At 38.8% G+C, this 18,386-nt stretch overlaps 1 protein-coding gene and 2 long non-coding RNA genes across 5 annotated transcripts; all 3 read left to right on the top strand.

Annotated features, from left to right (window-relative positions):
• The first annotated feature begins 441 nt into the window (after window positions 1-441).
• On the top strand, window positions 442-2,404 carry LOC118436266. Its single transcript, XR_004835319.1, has 3 exons — window positions 442-621; window positions 690-711; window positions 2,200-2,404. It is a non-coding gene; the product is annotated as an uncharacterized LOC118436266 (long non-coding RNA).
• Window positions 2,405-6,593: 4,189 nt separating this feature from the next.
• On the top strand, window positions 6,594-9,657 carry LOC118436134. Of its 3 annotated transcripts, none has more exons than XR_004835234.1 (7): window positions 6,594-7,500; window positions 7,620-7,901; window positions 7,993-8,091; window positions 8,189-8,272; window positions 8,423-8,501; window positions 8,768-8,909; window positions 8,986-9,657. It is a non-coding gene; the product is annotated as an uncharacterized LOC118436134 (long non-coding RNA). The 3 variants fall into 3 exon arrangements; XR_004835233.1 differs by having other exon boundaries at window positions 8,423-8,688; XR_004835232.1 differs by having other exon boundaries at window positions 8,423-8,707.
• Window positions 9,658-11,715: 2,058 nt separating this feature from the next.
• LOC110851951 lies at window positions 11,716-16,465 on the top strand. The gene is made up of 6 exons (XM_022099900.1): window positions 11,716-11,768; window positions 11,811-12,124; window positions 12,398-13,351; window positions 13,405-14,211; window positions 14,340-14,490; window positions 14,587-16,465. The coding sequence occupies exons 1-6, from the start codon at window positions 11,716-11,718 to the stop codon at window positions 16,463-16,465; spliced, it is 4,158 nt and encodes a 1,385-aa protein (XP_021955592.1).
• The last annotated feature ends 1,921 nt before the right edge of the window (window positions 16,466-18,386 follow it).

Here is an 18,386-nt window from a genome sequence, read left to right as displayed (position 1 = left end):
TAGAACAGGGAGTGAGAGAGAGAGGATCAGGCCTGGTTGAGAGGATACGGACTCGAATGCGGTCGTGGAGAGTGAGGCCTGTACACAGTTAGTGTGCTCTGCACTCCTCTGCAGAGGCCTATCGCAGGGCTTGGTTAGCGTGAGGAAGAAAATGCCTGTGTTGAACGCATCGGTTTAACATACATCTGGTTTATTGCTGCTAATCTCTATCAGAGCTCAGCTAGCTATCGAAGCCAGTGAGAGAATGGTTAAGAGATACAGAGTTGATTGGGCTTTTATACCCAGCAGCGAGTCAATCCTGACTGCTGATTAAGTAAATATAATCTAATTGGATAATTGCTTATATGTTAATACATAAATACATAATCAATGATGATTGTGGTGGCGTCTGGCTACTCGCTAGCCAGTCAAGGTCTGTCTCAGTCCTTACACGAGTCTCATGAGCATGGCATGCGTTTGCAGAGACAGTGAAATGATAAATCCAAAAGTGTGGATAACAGCTTTTGCGAGCTGTCTTCTTACTCGTCCCGATACAAAAGGGTTTCGAATGCCTGCAATCTGGGAGGTGATGCCAGACTTGTTCTTCAGCCCGTTTTGCTTAAAAGAGTCTGTCCGACAAGGGTTTGTTATAAATCATCGTGTACAATATCTGCAATATCTGTATGTAAATTAAAATGTCCATTCTTCAGGTCAATCCCACCACAAGACCGGGTATAACACTTTTTCAATAATTCTATTTACTGTCGCCGGGACTGGGCAATCTCGGATTAAGGATTGGGTATTGAGATTAGGATTGGGGATTAATAATCTTTAATCTCAATCTTTAATCCCACATTTTATAATTTTAATTCTTCGTCCCTAATCTCTAGTCCAACTAACACCATCAATTTTAGTCGAAAAGTGGGATTAAAATGGGATTAACTGACTAAAAAGTTGTAAAGTTAACTTCCCGTTCTAAAATTTATTGCATTTCGTTCAGTTTTATCGCTAATTTTTAGCCCGAGTCAGGGCTTATGGAACCATCATGTCCGTCCGTCCGTCTGTCCGTCTTACGATAACTCTCGTTAAAGTCATCCTACCGACTTGAAATTTGGTACACATGTTGTATGGGGTAAATGAGGAGTTAAGTTCGAAGATGAGCCAAAGCGGTCAAGCGGTTGACCGGTGGGGGTCATATAGGTGGGTGGAGTATTATGCACCAAAATTTCAAAATCGTCTCAGAAAGCAGAAATTTGGCACTGAGGTTGCTAATGGTGTCTAATTGAAGAATATGAACTGAAATTAGAAAAATTTGCGTCTGGAGGGACCCGAGGGGGTGACCCATACCGATTTTTGAAAACCATTTAATCCAGCTGAAATTTGGTAGAAAAGGTGCTAATAGCCCCCAATGGAAGAATATGAAGTGAAATTGGTAAAATTTTAAGTGGAGGGACCCTATCGAGTGGTCCATACCGATTTTAGAAATTGTCTTCAAAAGATGAAATTCGGTACGATGATACTTAATAGCTTCTTATGAAAGCATATAAAGTTAAAACCGAGCAAAGTGAAACAAAAGTAACCCCAAAGGGTGACCCACACCGCTTTCTAAAAGTTTCTATTTTAAAAGTTAGTAGCTGGTATTCGGGATATATTTGAGTACTAACGTGAAAGTCCAATGTCATAACGAACAAAAGGACCCAGTAGGGTCACCCCCACTGGTTTGGAAAACAATCGTAGAAGACTAAGAGTTGGCATAATCCTGTTAGAGCAGCTTAATAGATTTTAAGATTCTTTTTGCAAGGAGGACCCAGTAGGGTGACCCATACTGATTTTTGAAATTGGCCAAGTAAGCTGAAATTTTGCATGCTGGATCATGGGAACATTTTTGACGTTTAAACATCAAAAATATCAAACTGCAGTTCGCAATTGCGAATTGTAGTTGGTACTGGTCATTTGACAAAAATTTAGAAGCGGACTCTGTCCGGGACTCTGCCCGAGTCAGGGACTCTGTCCCTGACTCGGGCTATATAAACACTGCACACTGTAGGTTTTTATCAACTGACAACGTAACGTGACAATGAGACTATATGACTATCCGTCACAGAGTCTCACTCTTATATATTCAACAAAACTGCGTATATGTATATATTAAATAGGACAGGGCAACAGGTTTCTTTTCATGTTTGGAAAAGTTTAACTTGATTTATTAAAAATGAATAGACAATTATAGAAGTTGATTCAAATTTTACTGGACGAGACACAAATGTGGAGAATCGGTTGGATTACTTCAGGGAGGACCTTGGGGTTAACTCGCATCATTTCCATTGGCATTTGATCTACACTCTGGAAGACCCACGAGGACGTCGGGATCGTAAAGGAGAGACGACGAGTTCAGCGGCCCTAAGCATGACGAGGTATAAAAAACTTCCAACTTGCCAGACATATTTTTTGTAACTATTAAAATTGAATTCGGATGCCTTCCATGTAATGAATTGAAAGCGACCCATCAAAATGGTAATTAAATAATATATTACGAGTGTATGGAACTTCCTTTAGATAAACATCGAGAAACGGGCAGGCAAATTCCAAGTTTCTACTAACGGACATTCTGGGTTAATTGAAACATAAGACATAACAATATCTATATTATAATTTCGAAAAGTCCGTCCCGTGAAATTTTCCGTGACATTCCTGCATTCTGATTGGCTGCCGGTTTTCTACCTCCACCAATCAGAGAAGGGATATGAGCTACGAATCTGATTTCCAGTATCATTTTCAGTATGATTATGATTTTCAGTATCATTTTCAGTATGATTATTATTTTCGGTATCATTTTCAGTATGATTATGATTTTCGGTATCATTTTCAGTATGATTATGATTTTCAGTATCATTTTCAGTATGATTGTGATTCTCGGTATCATTTTCAGTATGATTATGATTTTCAGTATGACTATGATTTTCAGTATAATTTTCAGTATGCTCATGATTTTCAGTATCATTTTCGGTATCATTATGATTATACTTCTCAGTAACGTTTCTGTGGAACATAAAAAAATTCTTAGCAACCTAAAAAAATCCTTAGCAACATAAAAAAATTTCCTTGGCAACATAACAAAATTTCCTTAGCAACATAAAAAAATTTCTTTAGCAACATAAAAAAATTTCCTTAGCAACATAAAAAACCTATCAGTACAGCCTTGCTCAGCCCGAACCAGGGTTGATTAGTAAACCCATGTTTGTCAGAATGTTATACTATTTTTTACTAGTTCTTGTATTAACTAACGTCAGTTGGTATTATTACTTGGCATCAAATACCACGAACAGTGGAGGCTGTTCGTATAAAAATTTCGAAATTCACCCTCCTCAATTCTAATCGTATGTTTTTTTCGACTCCACACTAAATTTTACCTGAATATATAAATTCTTAGAAATCGGTATGAGTACCCCTTAGTGCCCCTCTGGTTACCTTTTGCTCATCTTTGACTTCATATAATTTCATGAAAAGCCATTAAGCATCACCGTTCCGAATTTCAGCTTTTTGCGACAATTTATGAAAATCGGTATGGGTCACCCCAACGGGTCCGCGAATATGAAATTTTACCGATTTCACTTCATATTCTTCCATTACGGGCCATTAGCATCCTCTATGCCAAATTTCAGCTCGATTGGATGATCTGGAAAAATCGGTATGGGTCACCCCCCTCGGGTACCTCCGGTTGACTATTTATCCAATTTCACTTCATATTCTTTCATTAGGAGCCACTAGCAACCTATATGCCAAATTTCAGCTTTCTACGACAATTTTGAAATTTTGGTGCATAATACTCCACCCACTCGGCTGACCCCCACTGGTCAACCACTGGACCAATGTCACCCATCTTCGAACTCGTTTCCTAACTTTGTCCAATATGCATATGGTCAAAATTTCAAGTCAATCGGTCAACTCGTTCGAGAGTTATCGAAAGACAGACAGACAGACATGACACAATTCGATAAGCCCTGGTTCGGGCTAATAATTTTGAGAAGATGGGGTTATCGCGTCGTTGATGCCTCATGGTGGTTATCGGAGCTTGGCGGCCTGGCAGCGGTTATGTTGGGAGGCTTTCTTGTAAAAATAATTCTACCATATTCAGCTAAAAATAAAAGAGCAAACCCCCCACTCCCGTACTCGATATTGAAACCGGAAACTAACTCAGACTCTCCCTCAGCGAAATCAAACGGAGTACGATTAGTTTCCGCAAGAATAGAACCTAACCAACATAAAAAAATAGGAAAAGACACTAAAATAAATCAAACTAAACTTTGATACAAATGGAATTCATTTAAATTAAAAGAGCCAATAACAAAAATAAAAGACAAAAAAATTAAAGCCATTCTAACTTCATATGAAATTGTTTGCGCTACCCCGCGGGTTGCACCAAGTAAAGCATAATTTCTATTAGACGACCACCCTCTGGCTATTAAAGTATACACACCAAATCTAGTGCAACAAAAAAAAATAAGCCCCCTAAATAAAAATTAATAAAAGAAGAACTAAGTGGAACGACTCTTCAAAGCAAAATAACTATAAATAAAGAAAAAACTGGGGCGAAGTAAAAAGGAACTAAATTAGAAAGAAGGGGGATGGTTTGTTCTTTAATAAATAATTTAATTCCGTCCCCAAAAGATTGTAAAATACCAGTAAAACCAACCTTATTCGGACCCTTACGAATCTGAATATAACCTAAAATTTTACGCTCAAGTAACACTATAAATGCGACTCTAATTAAAACCCCAACCACTAAAAATAAATAAGAAAAAACTATTATAAATAAATTTAAAAACACTACCAAGTAAAATTAAATTTTATATAAAGATTCTAAATCAATTGCACTAATCTGCCAACTTAGTAAATAAATAATTTAATATTTAATCCTTTCGTACTGTAAGGACTGAGACAGACCTTGACTGGCTAGTGAGTAGCCAGACGCCACCCGAATCATCATTAATTATGTATTTATATATTAACATGTAAGCAATTATCTAATTAGGTTACGTTTACCTATCAGCAGTCAGGATTGACTTGCCAAAATGATTTTTCATATATATCGCGCGATTTAGCCATAAGTAAATACATACTTGCACATAGGTCTTTTGTTGCTTTTTTTCTGTGTACTTAGGTCTTTTCTGAATTGAGCATCGACTGCACTTCGGTCGTTTCTGAATTAAACACCGACTGCACTTAGGTCTTTTCTGAATAAAGCATCCACTGCACTTAGGTCTTTTCTGAATTAGTACGACGATATATAATAAATTTAAATATACTATTATAGCCTTAATTGATTAGTTATTTTAGATTAATCTTTGATTATTTATTCGTTAATTTTTATTATTGATTTTAAGTATATTAATAGTTACGTTATTTTTTTATATACATATAAAATATGTATATATATATATAAATATTTTTATTTATAAATAAATGTATATATTTATACATATGTATATACTAATATATATATATGTCTTTATTGCATAAATAACCATTAGCTCTTGCAAGTCACAATCATGAGTTAGTTACAGATAAATTTTAGATAAATTGTATAGTCAAATTTTTAATTAACATAATTGTGATAGTAGTAGTAGTCAGGGGAGTAGAGGAAAAACCAAACTATGGTGGTCAGTTTGGAAAACCTCTACCTGAACTGGGAAGGTTGCCCAGTTCACCATTCGGCCCTGACTACCTGTAAACCCAGGTTCGACCAGTGAATGACAGAGATTATAGGCGATTTGCATATCGGAAAATGGTGACATCCAAATGAGTAGGCGCCGTGCTGGCAGGGGCACGACGGGTATTAGGCTGGAGTGGAGCATCCATGGACCACAAACTAACCAAGGACCCATTTCAGGGTTCGGCCTAAGTGACCCCATAAAGGGGCCATGATACACCCCACAAACTAACCCCTCCCATCGCAGCACATGACAAAGTCATGGGAACCCCGTAGACCTAGCCCAGCCGCCCCCACCAGCACTGCGCACACTCACTCTTCCGCCGACCACCCCCACATGTTCACCACCCTAATTTATCAAACAAAGGTCTTACCTGGGGGAGCTCCTCTAAGGCGTAGATCCTCCCGTGCACAGAGTCCGGTGAGATCCATCTTCGCCTGATGGCTCAGCTTGTCGTTGCTGGGACGGGTGTGGCAGGAGGTGTCACCAGGCACGCAGAGGGGGGGTGTGAGTGGACGAGGCTCACATGGTGTAGAGGCCTTGGGACACACTTTACTAGCCCTGGCACACCCGCGACCCAGATGGAAGAGAATCCAGATGCAGAGCGAGAGGGAGACACGTTGTGCACGGTTGGAAGTCAAAGAGGAACTCTCTTATTTATGCAATAAAGACATATATATATATATACTAATATATTAATATAAGCTTATATTTATGTATATATATATATATAATATATGATTAACCATACATATGTATATAATTATAATATATATATATATATATATATATATATATATATATATATATAAATAAATATGCTACGCGTAATATTATTAATATGAATAAAACTCTAAAACATCTTATAATGTAGTAAGAAAAAATTAATAATGTGCCTGAAAAAAGGGCTATTTTGATAGAATAGATCATGTATTTGTACCTTTATTTATAAATAATAGAATTACACTATTTCTGTTAAATTCAAAATTTAATGTTCATTTAAACTAATTTATAAATTTTATCGGGCTAGCCCAGCCCCCGCACACTTAGTATAAAGGTAAGCTAAATAAGCTAAAGGGTTCATACCCCTTCTATAAGAGTCAAATCTCTTCCTTTTTAATGTTCTTTAAAAATTATCAATTAACATTTATAACTACTACATTTTTAGGTACTTTAATGGCGGTATCGTCTAATTAATGAATTCTTTGCTGGATCGGCCTAGAGATTAACCTAATGAGATTTATTCCTTTAATTTTAAGAGACCTTAATTTTAAATCTACAGAGACAGCAATCAAATATTTTTTAACCCAAGCAGTAGCTTCTGTAATTCTAATTACAGCTGCATCCTTTACCCTTCAAATAAAAAATTATTATTTAGAAAAAATAAACTTTTTTTAAATTTTTAACCCTGTCTATTAAAGCAGGCATAGCCCCCTTCCATATCTGATTTCCTCCAGCGAATACAGATCACTTAAAGAAGGATGAAGATATGGTTATTGTTTCAGTATAGGGAAATGGGGTTCCAAATGCTGTGATTGGCTGACGGTTTTTATGGGCATCCGCCCATAAAAACAGGGCCGTGGCACAACTCAATTTTTCCCAATCTCAATTTCCCCATTACTTGGAAATCTCACTCCTTTCTTGGCACCAAAATCAGGTGTCTCCTTTACCATCATTCTTGCTGCCAAACTCGGAAAAGCTGAGTAATTAAAAGATTATTTAATATCCTACAAATTAATTTTCTGACATCCACTCAATTACATAAATCGCTTCAACTCACCACAAGTTAAGCTCTAAGCTTCAACTCTCGGTAAGTAGTAAAAGAATTACTATTTTCCTTCAACAATGAACGGTGGGGACACAAATATGGTGGTGACACGTTCATTTTTACGAGTGATTTGGATGATTTATTGCGATTTATTGGTACAGGTAACTGCTAAGGACAATTTTTCATCCATTAATTTTGCGACCTCTCTGCCGTGCCCCCACCAGAAATCTGTGTCATCGCCGGCCAACCTTGTAAATAACAACTTTAACTGGATTCTGCAACAATAAGGACCAAGGAACTTGTATTTCGTAATGCACTATATTTTATTGAAGTATAGACTCATCAATTACCATTAGTTGTTGTTCGTGACCTGGTAACAGTGTGAAATTGTCGGAAACTTAAAGTTTTACAAGATTCAAAAATAGTTTCTCATATAATGAACGGTGAATACACATATATGTACAATCATGTATGGTGAAAACACGCTCATTGTTGGAAATTAAGTTCCACTAAATTTATTTTTGTGAATTGCAGATATAATATTTGTGCCAATTGTTACTCAATATTGTGACCTATTGCCCCTTCCTCCACCAGATCCGTGTCTCCACCGGTCAATTTATCTGATCTATCAGTGTGCGTTTATACAAAGCAAATTCAAATTATATCTTCACATCCACTCTTTCGCTACCAATGAGCAGTCGATAACTAAAATGTATCAATTTTATTACAGGTTCACCTATTTGGCCAAACAAGGGTACTTAAAGCAATGTGACTTTGTCAAGACTATTAAAAAACTTTCAAAACTTCGCTTAAGGTAAATTTTATTTTGATCTTAAAAATAGTTTCTTTCCTCTAGAATTAAAAGAATAATGAACGGTGGAGACACATTAATATGGTGGAAACACGTTCATTATTGCAAGCAACTGTTACATCAATATTTCCTTGTTATTGTGTTTAATTACAGACTCATCAATTACTATGAGACCTTGTTCGTGACTCGGGAATAGTGTGAAATTCTCAGGAACTTCAGTAAAGTTTACCAGGTTCAACCATAATATTAAAATAATAGTTTCTTATCTCCAAAAATTAAAAAAGCAACGAACAGTGGACACACACATGTATATGGTGGAAACACGTTTATTTTAATTACTGATTCGCCTTCATGTACTCAAATTCAGTGTGACTTTATCAAAACCTTCTTCAAAATCTTCTTAAAATAAACAATTAACGGTGGAGACACATAAATATGGTGAAAACACGTTATTTGTTTCAAGGTTTCAAATTACTAATTGCTTGTTATTTTTCGCAGGAAATCCAGTTGCTCAAAACATTTATTTGAATTTAATAAACCGTCGTTTGTCACGGTCCGAAATATAAAGTGTTGCGGTACTAATTGTGATAATTCTTGAAACCAAGAAAATCGTAATTACTCCTTTCTGCCAAAGCGTCAGGTACAACTTCCGATGCAAAATAACTCATTTCTCCCATTCTTTTTTCCTCTGATAGCTAATTTTAGTTTTTTTAAAGGTTCCAGCAGTGGTGTAAAATTCTCGACATCGATAAGGAAAACGTATCACCTAAAACTGTCGTTTGCAGCCTTTTAGCCACCTTCAAGAAATTTCTCAAAGAGTTTTACCGACCTCTCCACCCCATTCGTGTCTTCACCATTGTCTGTGTCTCCACCGAAAGGGGGGTGGGTTAATTTATCCTTTATATGAACAAGAAGATAAAGATTAGAAATAAGTTTCACTACAGTTTGAAGTAGAAGAACCAGAACCACATTCAACTGTTTCCATTTTCCTTATATACTCAAGGCACGAAAATTATTGCTACTATTTATAATAAAATATTTTGCAACCGGGAAATTATTTCGATGTTTGTAAAATTAAAGTAAAATTGTATTTATGCTAAATCAATTTTTGTTGCAATAAATTTGGTTGTAAATCTGCATCACAACAACTTTCAGTTTTTAATTAATTATTCGAACTTAGAAAGTCGCAAAAATTCTCCATTCGAGATGACGAAAATCTGTACAAAAATTAAGTCACATTAAATCCTGAGCATGGTTGTAAAACTGCTCTGACATATCTTGTCGTTAAACTTACTTAATAATTGATGATGGTGGGTGGGTGTGGTAGACACCGAAGCACGAAAAACTGTTTTTTTGTTCTGGGACGTAAAATATAAAGTGTGATGAGAAGAGATGGTAAAGGGTAAAGCGAGAGACGGATGGTGCGCAGCGAGTGCTTCGGCTTCATTTATGCGGCATCAAAAATACATGGAGAAATTTGAATTGCGATATGAAATATGAAATATGAACTGAATAATACTTTAGATGTAATAAATAAAATTATACCTCAGCGTAACCCCTTGGCTACAATTGAAGTGTGGAGTCCTTGGAAGGTCCCCTCTCGTCTGATGTCACGTCACCATTGAATGCAAGTTAATGCTATAATTATTATACCGAATAAAAATAAATTTATATTTATTTCTTGAAATCATTTTACAATGCCTGTGGTTAAAATGAAAGCGCCTGTGGCCCCAATAAGGGGCCACGGACTTTGATCTACTAAGTGGAATGAGTGGTCTCTCTTTACTGTCATTATGTATTTAATGTGATGTAATTTCGCTAGCGTATAGTGTTGATAACACCGCAAAAACGTAAGATTGGATTATAGCGACAGCAGACTCCAAAGTTAGTAAAAGAATTTGGGTTAAGATTAATCTAGCTAAAATTAAATTAGAGGCGGCTGCTGTTTGGTTTCCTAAAAGAGTTATTAGTAAGTGCCCTGCTACCATATTAGCTATAAGTTGGACTGCTAAAGTTAAAGGTCGGATTACATTTCTAATTGATTCAATTAATACTATAAATGGTATTAATAAATTTGGGGTGCTTTGGGGTACTAAATGGGCGAACGTATGTTTGGTGTAATTTAGTCAGCCGTACACTATAAAAGTCATAGAGGTAATCTTAAAGTTAGGGTTAAAACTATATGTCTTGAAGCTGTAAAAATATACGGAAATAAACCCATAAAGTTATTTATTAAAATGAATATTAATAAACCGTAGTAACGTTAGAAGTAGCTCACCCTGTAATAATGATTTAGTTATAACTTGCCCCAAAGGTGCAGAAAAATGCAACAAAATAGATACATAATTTTTTGGCAATTATGCACCAATGGTGCAGAAAAATCCAACAAAGTAGATGAATAATGTGTATGCAATATTGCACACATGGTGCAGAAAAGTTAAACAAAATAGATCAATAATTATTATGCATCGGTGAACGTCCAAAAATTGTGCATCACTAGTGCAGAATTACCTACCAACGATCAACGATAATTTTGAAAAATTTATGTCAAAATTGTCTAATCAAATCCGCCGAGTAGTATGCATTATTGGTGCGTTTTGCATCCCCCTTCCCAATTATTTCGCATCATTTTGTGTTACCGATTGTTAGATGTCAACGGTGCTATTAATTTATTAAAAAATTTGATTCGGTTTGTTCAATACCAATGGTACGCCTAACTTATTCTATAATGGTCAAGGGGATTTTTAAATAGCATCAATTGATGCAAAAAACTCGTTAACAGACGGACAGACAGACAGACGGACAGACAGACGGACTAGAGGAATTCAATAGCTCTCATGCTACGCAGGGTGAGCTAATAAAGAAAGCTGAGCTAAAGAAATAAATGGGATGGTTCTCCCTACTGATGAGTGGGGGCCTAATAATATTTTAAACTCATCATGAAGTTTTTTGCAAATTCTTGAGGTTAATAAAAAAATTTATTGGCGGTGGCTCAAAATATAGGGACTAAAATCATTAAAACCATTAATGATCTAATTCAGTTTAAATTCAGTTCAAATCCTGCTCAAATCGACATTATGGAAACACACAAGAAAATAATATCAATATCGCCCCCTGACATGAAACCCCATCAACTAGAGTATATGAGACTCTTGCGTAAAACAGATCGACTTCTCTCAGCATTCACTGGAATACGGATGAGTTTTCCAAACAGCTCAACCTCAATCCAAATTCCAATTCCAGGGACACCCGTTTTGCCCTCAACCGTGGACATCCGACTCCCACGCCTTGAGTTACCAACATTCGACGGGACACTGAACGATTGGGTATCATTCCGCGATTTATTTGTCACTGCTGTTCATGACAATAAATCGCTTAGTAAGTCTCAAAAGTTAACTTACTTAAAGTCGCAAGTTAGGGGTGAAGCATCACGACAAATTTCAAGCATGATAATAACTGATGGCAATTATGATATTGCGTGGAATTCACTTCATGACAGGTACCAGAATGACCGGGAGATTTTATTTGCAATTCTCCGCAGATTCATGAACCAGCCAGTAGTTCAACAACAATCATCATCGTCCCTTCGCCAACTTGTTGATGTATCACAGGAATGCATCAGATCCCTGGACGTCCTAAAACTCCCCACAGATCAATGGGACGCCCTACTCTTATTCATCATTTTATCAAAAATGGATTCGACATCCAAGGAGTTGTGGGAGCAGTCGTTGAAGGACAGCTCCATTCTCAAACTCAAATCTCTCTTCGACTTCCTCGAGCAGCGTGCCCGAGCCCTCGCCGCAAGTGGTACGGAAGCCACGCCCAGTAAGACCTACAACAAAAAGTCTGGGAATGGTAACAATCAAAGCAATCATCGTCCCCTTGTTCATCATACCAATTCTCCATCTCATTCTTCTTCCCCATGCAAGGCTTGTAATAATGAATCGCATTATCTTTACAAGTGTGAAGTCTTCCTGTCCTGGTCACCCCAACAGCGAATCGACTTCGTCCGGAGGAACGGTCTTTGCTACAATTGCCTCAAAGACAATCATAGCGTCACCGAGTGCAACAACAAGTTTTAATGCAAGACATGTAGCTCAAGGCATCACACCCTCCTCCATAAACCAGTAGCAAATCGACCCGTCAACCCCCAACCACAGCAGCATAACCCCACGGCAGCATCGGTCCCAGCCCCAGCCCGTGTCAACTTCACATCGATTCCCCAGCCAGTTGCAAACGAGTTTGATACTCTGCTGGCTACCGCATTGGTTCAAGTAGCTGATCGCCATGGTCAGTACCACACATTTCGAGTACTTGCCGACAACGGAAGTAATACAAATTACATCACGGACTCCTGCATCAAACGGATCGGAGCTCCATTGAGACGTTGCCACACCTCCGCCACTGGGTTGGGAGGAACATACGTCGCGAACGCCACAGGAATCACGCAGTTCACTGTGAGTTCACATCTTGATTCAACCGTAACTCATTTCATCTCCAGGTGTCTCGTCACGAGCAAAATCATAGAAAAACTGCCAACTTCGTATTTCGATCACACCAAGTGGTTTCATCTGCAAGGGTTGCAACTAGCCTACCCCCTCTACTACAAACCTTTAGATGTGGACATGCTCTTAGGCGCTGAATTCTTCTTCGCTATATTGGAGTGCGGAAAAATAAGTGGACCCCCCAACAGCCCCGTCGCTATCAAAACCAGCTTCGGTTGGTTGATTGGTGGTGGTTCATCCGAAATCCCACTTATCCAGCCCAGAGTTAATGCCACACTCGCTCAATCTTCGTCGTCGACAACAACAACAATTGGCTGTGATCCCACTGACGAGAACCTAGACGCAACGCTACGCAAGTTTTGGGAAATGGACAGTGAACCATCTCATCGACTCCCAACCCAAGAAGAAACGACAATTGAATCCCACTTCAAATCTACATATACCCGCGACCATGCAGGTAGATTTACGGTTCAGCTCCCATTCAAGTCACCACGACCCAAACTCGGCTCATCACTCAACATTGCAATGAAGAGACTTCTGTTGCTTGAGCGAAGACTTCATTCAAATCCAGATGCCCGTAAGCAGTATGTGGATTTCATGAAGGAGTATGAATCACTCGGTCATATGCAGGAAGTCCCTCATCGGGTGTCTCTCTGAATGACGGATTAATGGTTGGTCCAAATATTCAGGATTCACTTGTCGATATTCTCTCTCGTTTCAGACTCCATAAGATTGCATTCACGGCTGACATTAAGAAGATGTACCGACAAATAAGAGTGACCCCTGAGGACTCGAATTTGCAACGGATCTTATGGCGAGACGACCCGTCCAAACCGGTGAAGCATTACAACCTTCAAACGGTAACCTACGGCACAGCTTCAGCCCCATACTTGGCTACTCGTGTGCTGGAGGAAACAGCAGTCGTCAATGAGCAACAATTCCCTCAAGCCGCGGAAGTCGCAGGCAGGGATTTTTATGTAGACGATTTGATTTCAGGCGAACCCACCGTCCCAGAAGCATTCCAAACTCAACAAGAACTACTCAGCCTCACAAAGGATGCAGGTTTTGAGTTGTGTAAGTGGTCATCCAATTCTCAGTACGTTTTGGATGCATTTTCCCCAGAAATGAGAGAAACAAGTTCCCTCCTCTCATTCGACCAAGATTCCAGCATCAAGACATTGGGAATTTGTTGGAACCCGAAGACAGATCAGTTTCTTTTCCGCATTAGTCCTCAAGAGCCCACCACTACACCAATGACCAAGAGAATCATCTTGTCCCAAATCGCTCGTCTCTTCGATCCCGTAGGCTGGTTGGCCCCCATCATCATCAACGCAAAAATCCTTATGCAGTCCTTGTGGAAGTTAAAGCATGGTTGGGATGAACCACTTCCACTAGAAATTCAAAATCAATGGACAATTCTTCGCTCGAATATGGAAGGTTTGTCTAAACTCACAATCAATCGATTTTTTATGCAAGGAACTGACCTAATCTGTCCCAGTCTTAATCGTCCTTTTCATTCTACAACAAAATTCTGCCTTGCTGGTTTTTGTGATGCGTCACAAAAGCTTACGCCGCTGCTGTGTACTTGTGTGTGTACGACGGTCAGTCCAGCTCATCATCCCTCATCACTTCAAAATCCCGTGTGGCTCCTGTCAAGACCGTGTCACTTCCGCGTTTGGAGCTCTGTGGAGCTGAACTTTTGGCTGAACTCCTGATGTCAGTCAAATCTGCCCTCAGAATTCCCATCCATTCCATATCTGCCTAGACTGATTCGACAGTGGCACTAGCATGGATCAATTCCCCACCATCAAGATGGAAGACCTTTGTCGCCAATCGGGTCACCAAGATCCAGGAGAGGGTCCCTCCCACCATGTGGAGTCACGTTAGAGGAGAAGAAAATCCTGCTGATTGCCTATCCAGAGGAATCACATGCGATGAGCTTATCAATCACGAGCTTTGGTGGCATGGGCCACCCTGGCTAAGGAATCAAATTCCAATCCCCACAACCCATCATCCACAAGACTCATCAGAAGCAATTGCAGAGCAGAAGCAAGCAAGCTCACTCCACACCATTGTCAAAACTGATCAATTGCTACTTGAACGGTATTCATCATTTCCAAAACTACTTCGAGTAACTGCTTACGTATTTCGATTCATCAAGAATCTCAAAGGTCACAAATACACCCCGTCTCCATTATTCACCGGCGGACTCCCTGCCATTAGTGACACCACGAACCTTAGTCCTCTCATCACAACCACTGAAGTTACTTACTCTCCTCTCAGCCCAGATGAGATCAATTGCGCCAAGCTATATTGGATAAGGCTCGTTCAGCAACAAGAATTTCCAAGGGAGATTCATGCCCTCCAAGCAGGGCAACCTGTAAACTCTAAGAGCAAAATTGTTTCGTTCTGTCCTTTCCTAGATTCTGGCGGTGTGCTGAAGGTTGAAGGCCGACTCAACCATTCGGATCTTCCTGCAAGCCAGAAGCATCCAATTCTCCTCACATCCCACAATCCAATTACTCATCTTCTCATCAACCATGAACACATTATCAATTTCCATGCGGGTCCCCAGCTTTTAATGTCCACTCTGCAGCGACAATACTGGATCCTGCGACTGAAGGATGCCGTCCGACGCGAAATAGGAAAATGTGTGACCTGCACCAAACTCAGAGCGAAAACCATGCAACAATTGATGGGAGATTTGCCCTCATTCCGTGTTATCCCTGCCAGAGCATTTCTCAAAACCGGAATCGACTACGCCGGCCCATTCCTTCTTCGACCCATTCAGTCCCGCAGCAAGACAACAATCAAGGCATATTTGGCTGTCTTCGTTTGTTGTACCACTCGAGCCCTACATCTTGAAGTGGTCAGCAGCCTCTCCACCGACGCTTTCCTTGCTGCACTTCGAAGATTCATCTCCCGCAGAGGCCGACCCACAGACCTCTACAGTGACTGCGGCACAAACTTTGTTGTTGCAAATCACGAGATGAAGGATTTTCTCAAACTGGTCATGTCTCGCCCCCACAACCAAGCCATATCCGACCATTTATCCAAGGATGGGATTGATTGGCATTTCAATCCCCCAGCTTTCCCCCACTTTGGCGGACTCTGGGAGGCCGGAGGCAAATCCGTAAAGTTCCATCTCCGTCGCATCATGGGAACTCAACGACTTACGTTCGAAGAAATGACCACAATCACATCCCAAATCGAATCAATCTTGAACTCGCGCCCATTGACCCCAGAAAGCAATAATCCCGATGATTACAACGCCTTGACCCCAGGACACTTCTTGATTGGAGCCCCACTTAACTCAATCCCCGAACCCACACTAGAAGATGTTAAAATTTCCCGTTTATCACGCTGGCAACTTCTCCAGCAAATGGTCCAATCGTTTTGGAAGAGGTGGTCCAACGAGTACCTCACTCGTCTACAACAACGCCCAAAATGGATGTCTAAGTCCCCCAACATTTCAATCGGTGCCATGGTGGTTATCAAAGATGAAACACAACCACCACTAAAATGGAAGCTAGGACGGATCGAATCTCTTCATCCTGGTCCCGACGCCATCGTCCGTGTGGTAACAGTCCGCACTTCAACAGGCACATTCAAACGCCCAATTGTGAAGCTGTGTCTGCTCCCCATCGACAACTCTACTCCAACGCCTACCATCCCGTCAACTTCTACTTAATTTTTGTTGAAAACAGTTTTTCAAGGCGCCCGGAATGTTTGAGTTCATTTGATTTATGTAATTTTATGATTATGACCATATTCTTATTTATCACTCATTATGTATGTAATTCAGATTTTGACTGTAGTTGACCATTTTCTCAACTTTGCCAGCCAATGCGCTTAATTTAATTTGCCTATCTTGCTCAGCAGTTTAAGTTCAATTCTCTTGTCCAGTCCAAATCATTCACTCTGCTCAAGTTTATTTTTACTTTTGTCCCTTTTGTAATTTTCCATTACCTTGAGCAGTTCTCTATAAAAGGAGGTCATTTATCCCTCCTCGCCGTCATTCTCTTTTTGTACGTACCTTGACCACGTCACTTTGTCACTCAAATCCACACGTCTCAATTTCGCTCCAATTTGTACATCAATATATTTTTAACTGAAGTAAAGGTGACTATTTATTGTGATCACTTGTGCTACTCTCATCACGACTGATTCTCATCTCAACACTCATCAACCATTCAGTCATCCCCTGCTTCCACGGTCACCTAAGGCAACATTTCCATCCAACGAGTTCATTCACACAAATCCCCACAGTGTGAAATAAAGGATTGTAGTTAAAAATAACATCTGGGTTGCATTCAGAAAGTACTGTGAAAGTCTATCTTATATTAGTAAGAAGCGAAAAATCGCGGTCAGTTTCGACCTGAAAATTTTGGTTCTCCCCTTATTTTAAAGGAAGCCAAATAAACGGCGAGTCACTGTTAATGGCTATTAGGTGTTTAGCCTCTTTAATAAGAAAAGGGGATCAAATTTAAGCCGCTAACTTAAAATTTTAACGGTCAAACTCCGTTATTTTCTTTTTTCTATTTTAGTTTAATCAAAAACAAAACATTTTCAATGTTTAAATAAATAAATATATTTTTATGGAAAATATTTTCAAGACTCAGTCTTCCCCTACAACTTCAACGTAGTGCTCTATTGTGTAAGCTATAAAAATCTATAATAAACTAAAAAATAGAATCAAACTACCCATAAAGAAACTAAATATAAAGAATTTCATTCTTATAGAATTTAATACATCTGCCTTAGAAGAAACAAACTTAGATTTATCAATAAATCCTTGGCCCCCTAAAAACTCCACTCAACCTTGGTCAACGAGCTTTAAAATTTTTACGCCATATTTAGTAACAGGAGTTACAGCAAAAGTAGAAATAAAAGGAAGCAACCACATTGAACCTAAAAAATAATCTAGACCTGAGGTAGAACTAATTTTCTTTATAGCCTTAAAGTCTATTAAGAAAAAATAAATAAAGAAAAAACTAAAGATTATAACAACTACCAATATTTTAAGCCATAAAGGTAAAAAAATAAAATTTAAAGGAAATATGTAAACTCTAAGCCACCCACCAGCTAAAACTGATAGTAAGATTAAAAGTGTTATTGGGATTAATATATTGATTCTCTCAGCTAAACTTAGAAGATGCCGGTTACCTATATTATTAAAAAAGAAAAGTATAAAAGGCGAACAGAATACGTTAGTGTGAACAACGTAGATAAAATTATTAAACACCCCATAATTAAATTGATGTTACCTTGAAAAAAAAATTCAATAATTATATCCCTAGAAAAAAATCCTGATAAAAACGGAAACCCACATAGAGCTATTGAAGAAATAATAAAGTACAGAGATGTGACTGGGCAAGAAATCATTAGCCCCCCCCCCCATCGCTCGAATATCCTGAGTGTCCCCTATAGAATGAATAAACACCCCAGCACATAAAAATAGTAAGGACTTAAATATAGCATGAGTTAAAAGATGAAAAAAGGCATACTCGTAAAAGCCCAACCCCAAAGACGTTATTATTAACCCAAGCTGGCTCAACGTTGATAAAGCAATAATTTTTTTAAAAATCCATCTCAAAATTAGCCCCTAAGCC

The sequence above is a fragment of the Folsomia candida genome, unplaced genomic scaffold (assembly GCF_002217175.1).
Source record: "Folsomia candida strain VU population unplaced genomic scaffold, ASM221717v1 Fcan01_Sc007, whole genome shotgun sequence".
NCBI classification, from domain to species: Eukaryota; Metazoa; Arthropoda; class Collembola; order Entomobryomorpha; family Isotomidae; genus Folsomia; species Folsomia candida.
The sequence above is the reverse complement of the archived record's forward strand: the minus strand, read 5'-3'. Positions and strand labels throughout refer to the sequence as shown.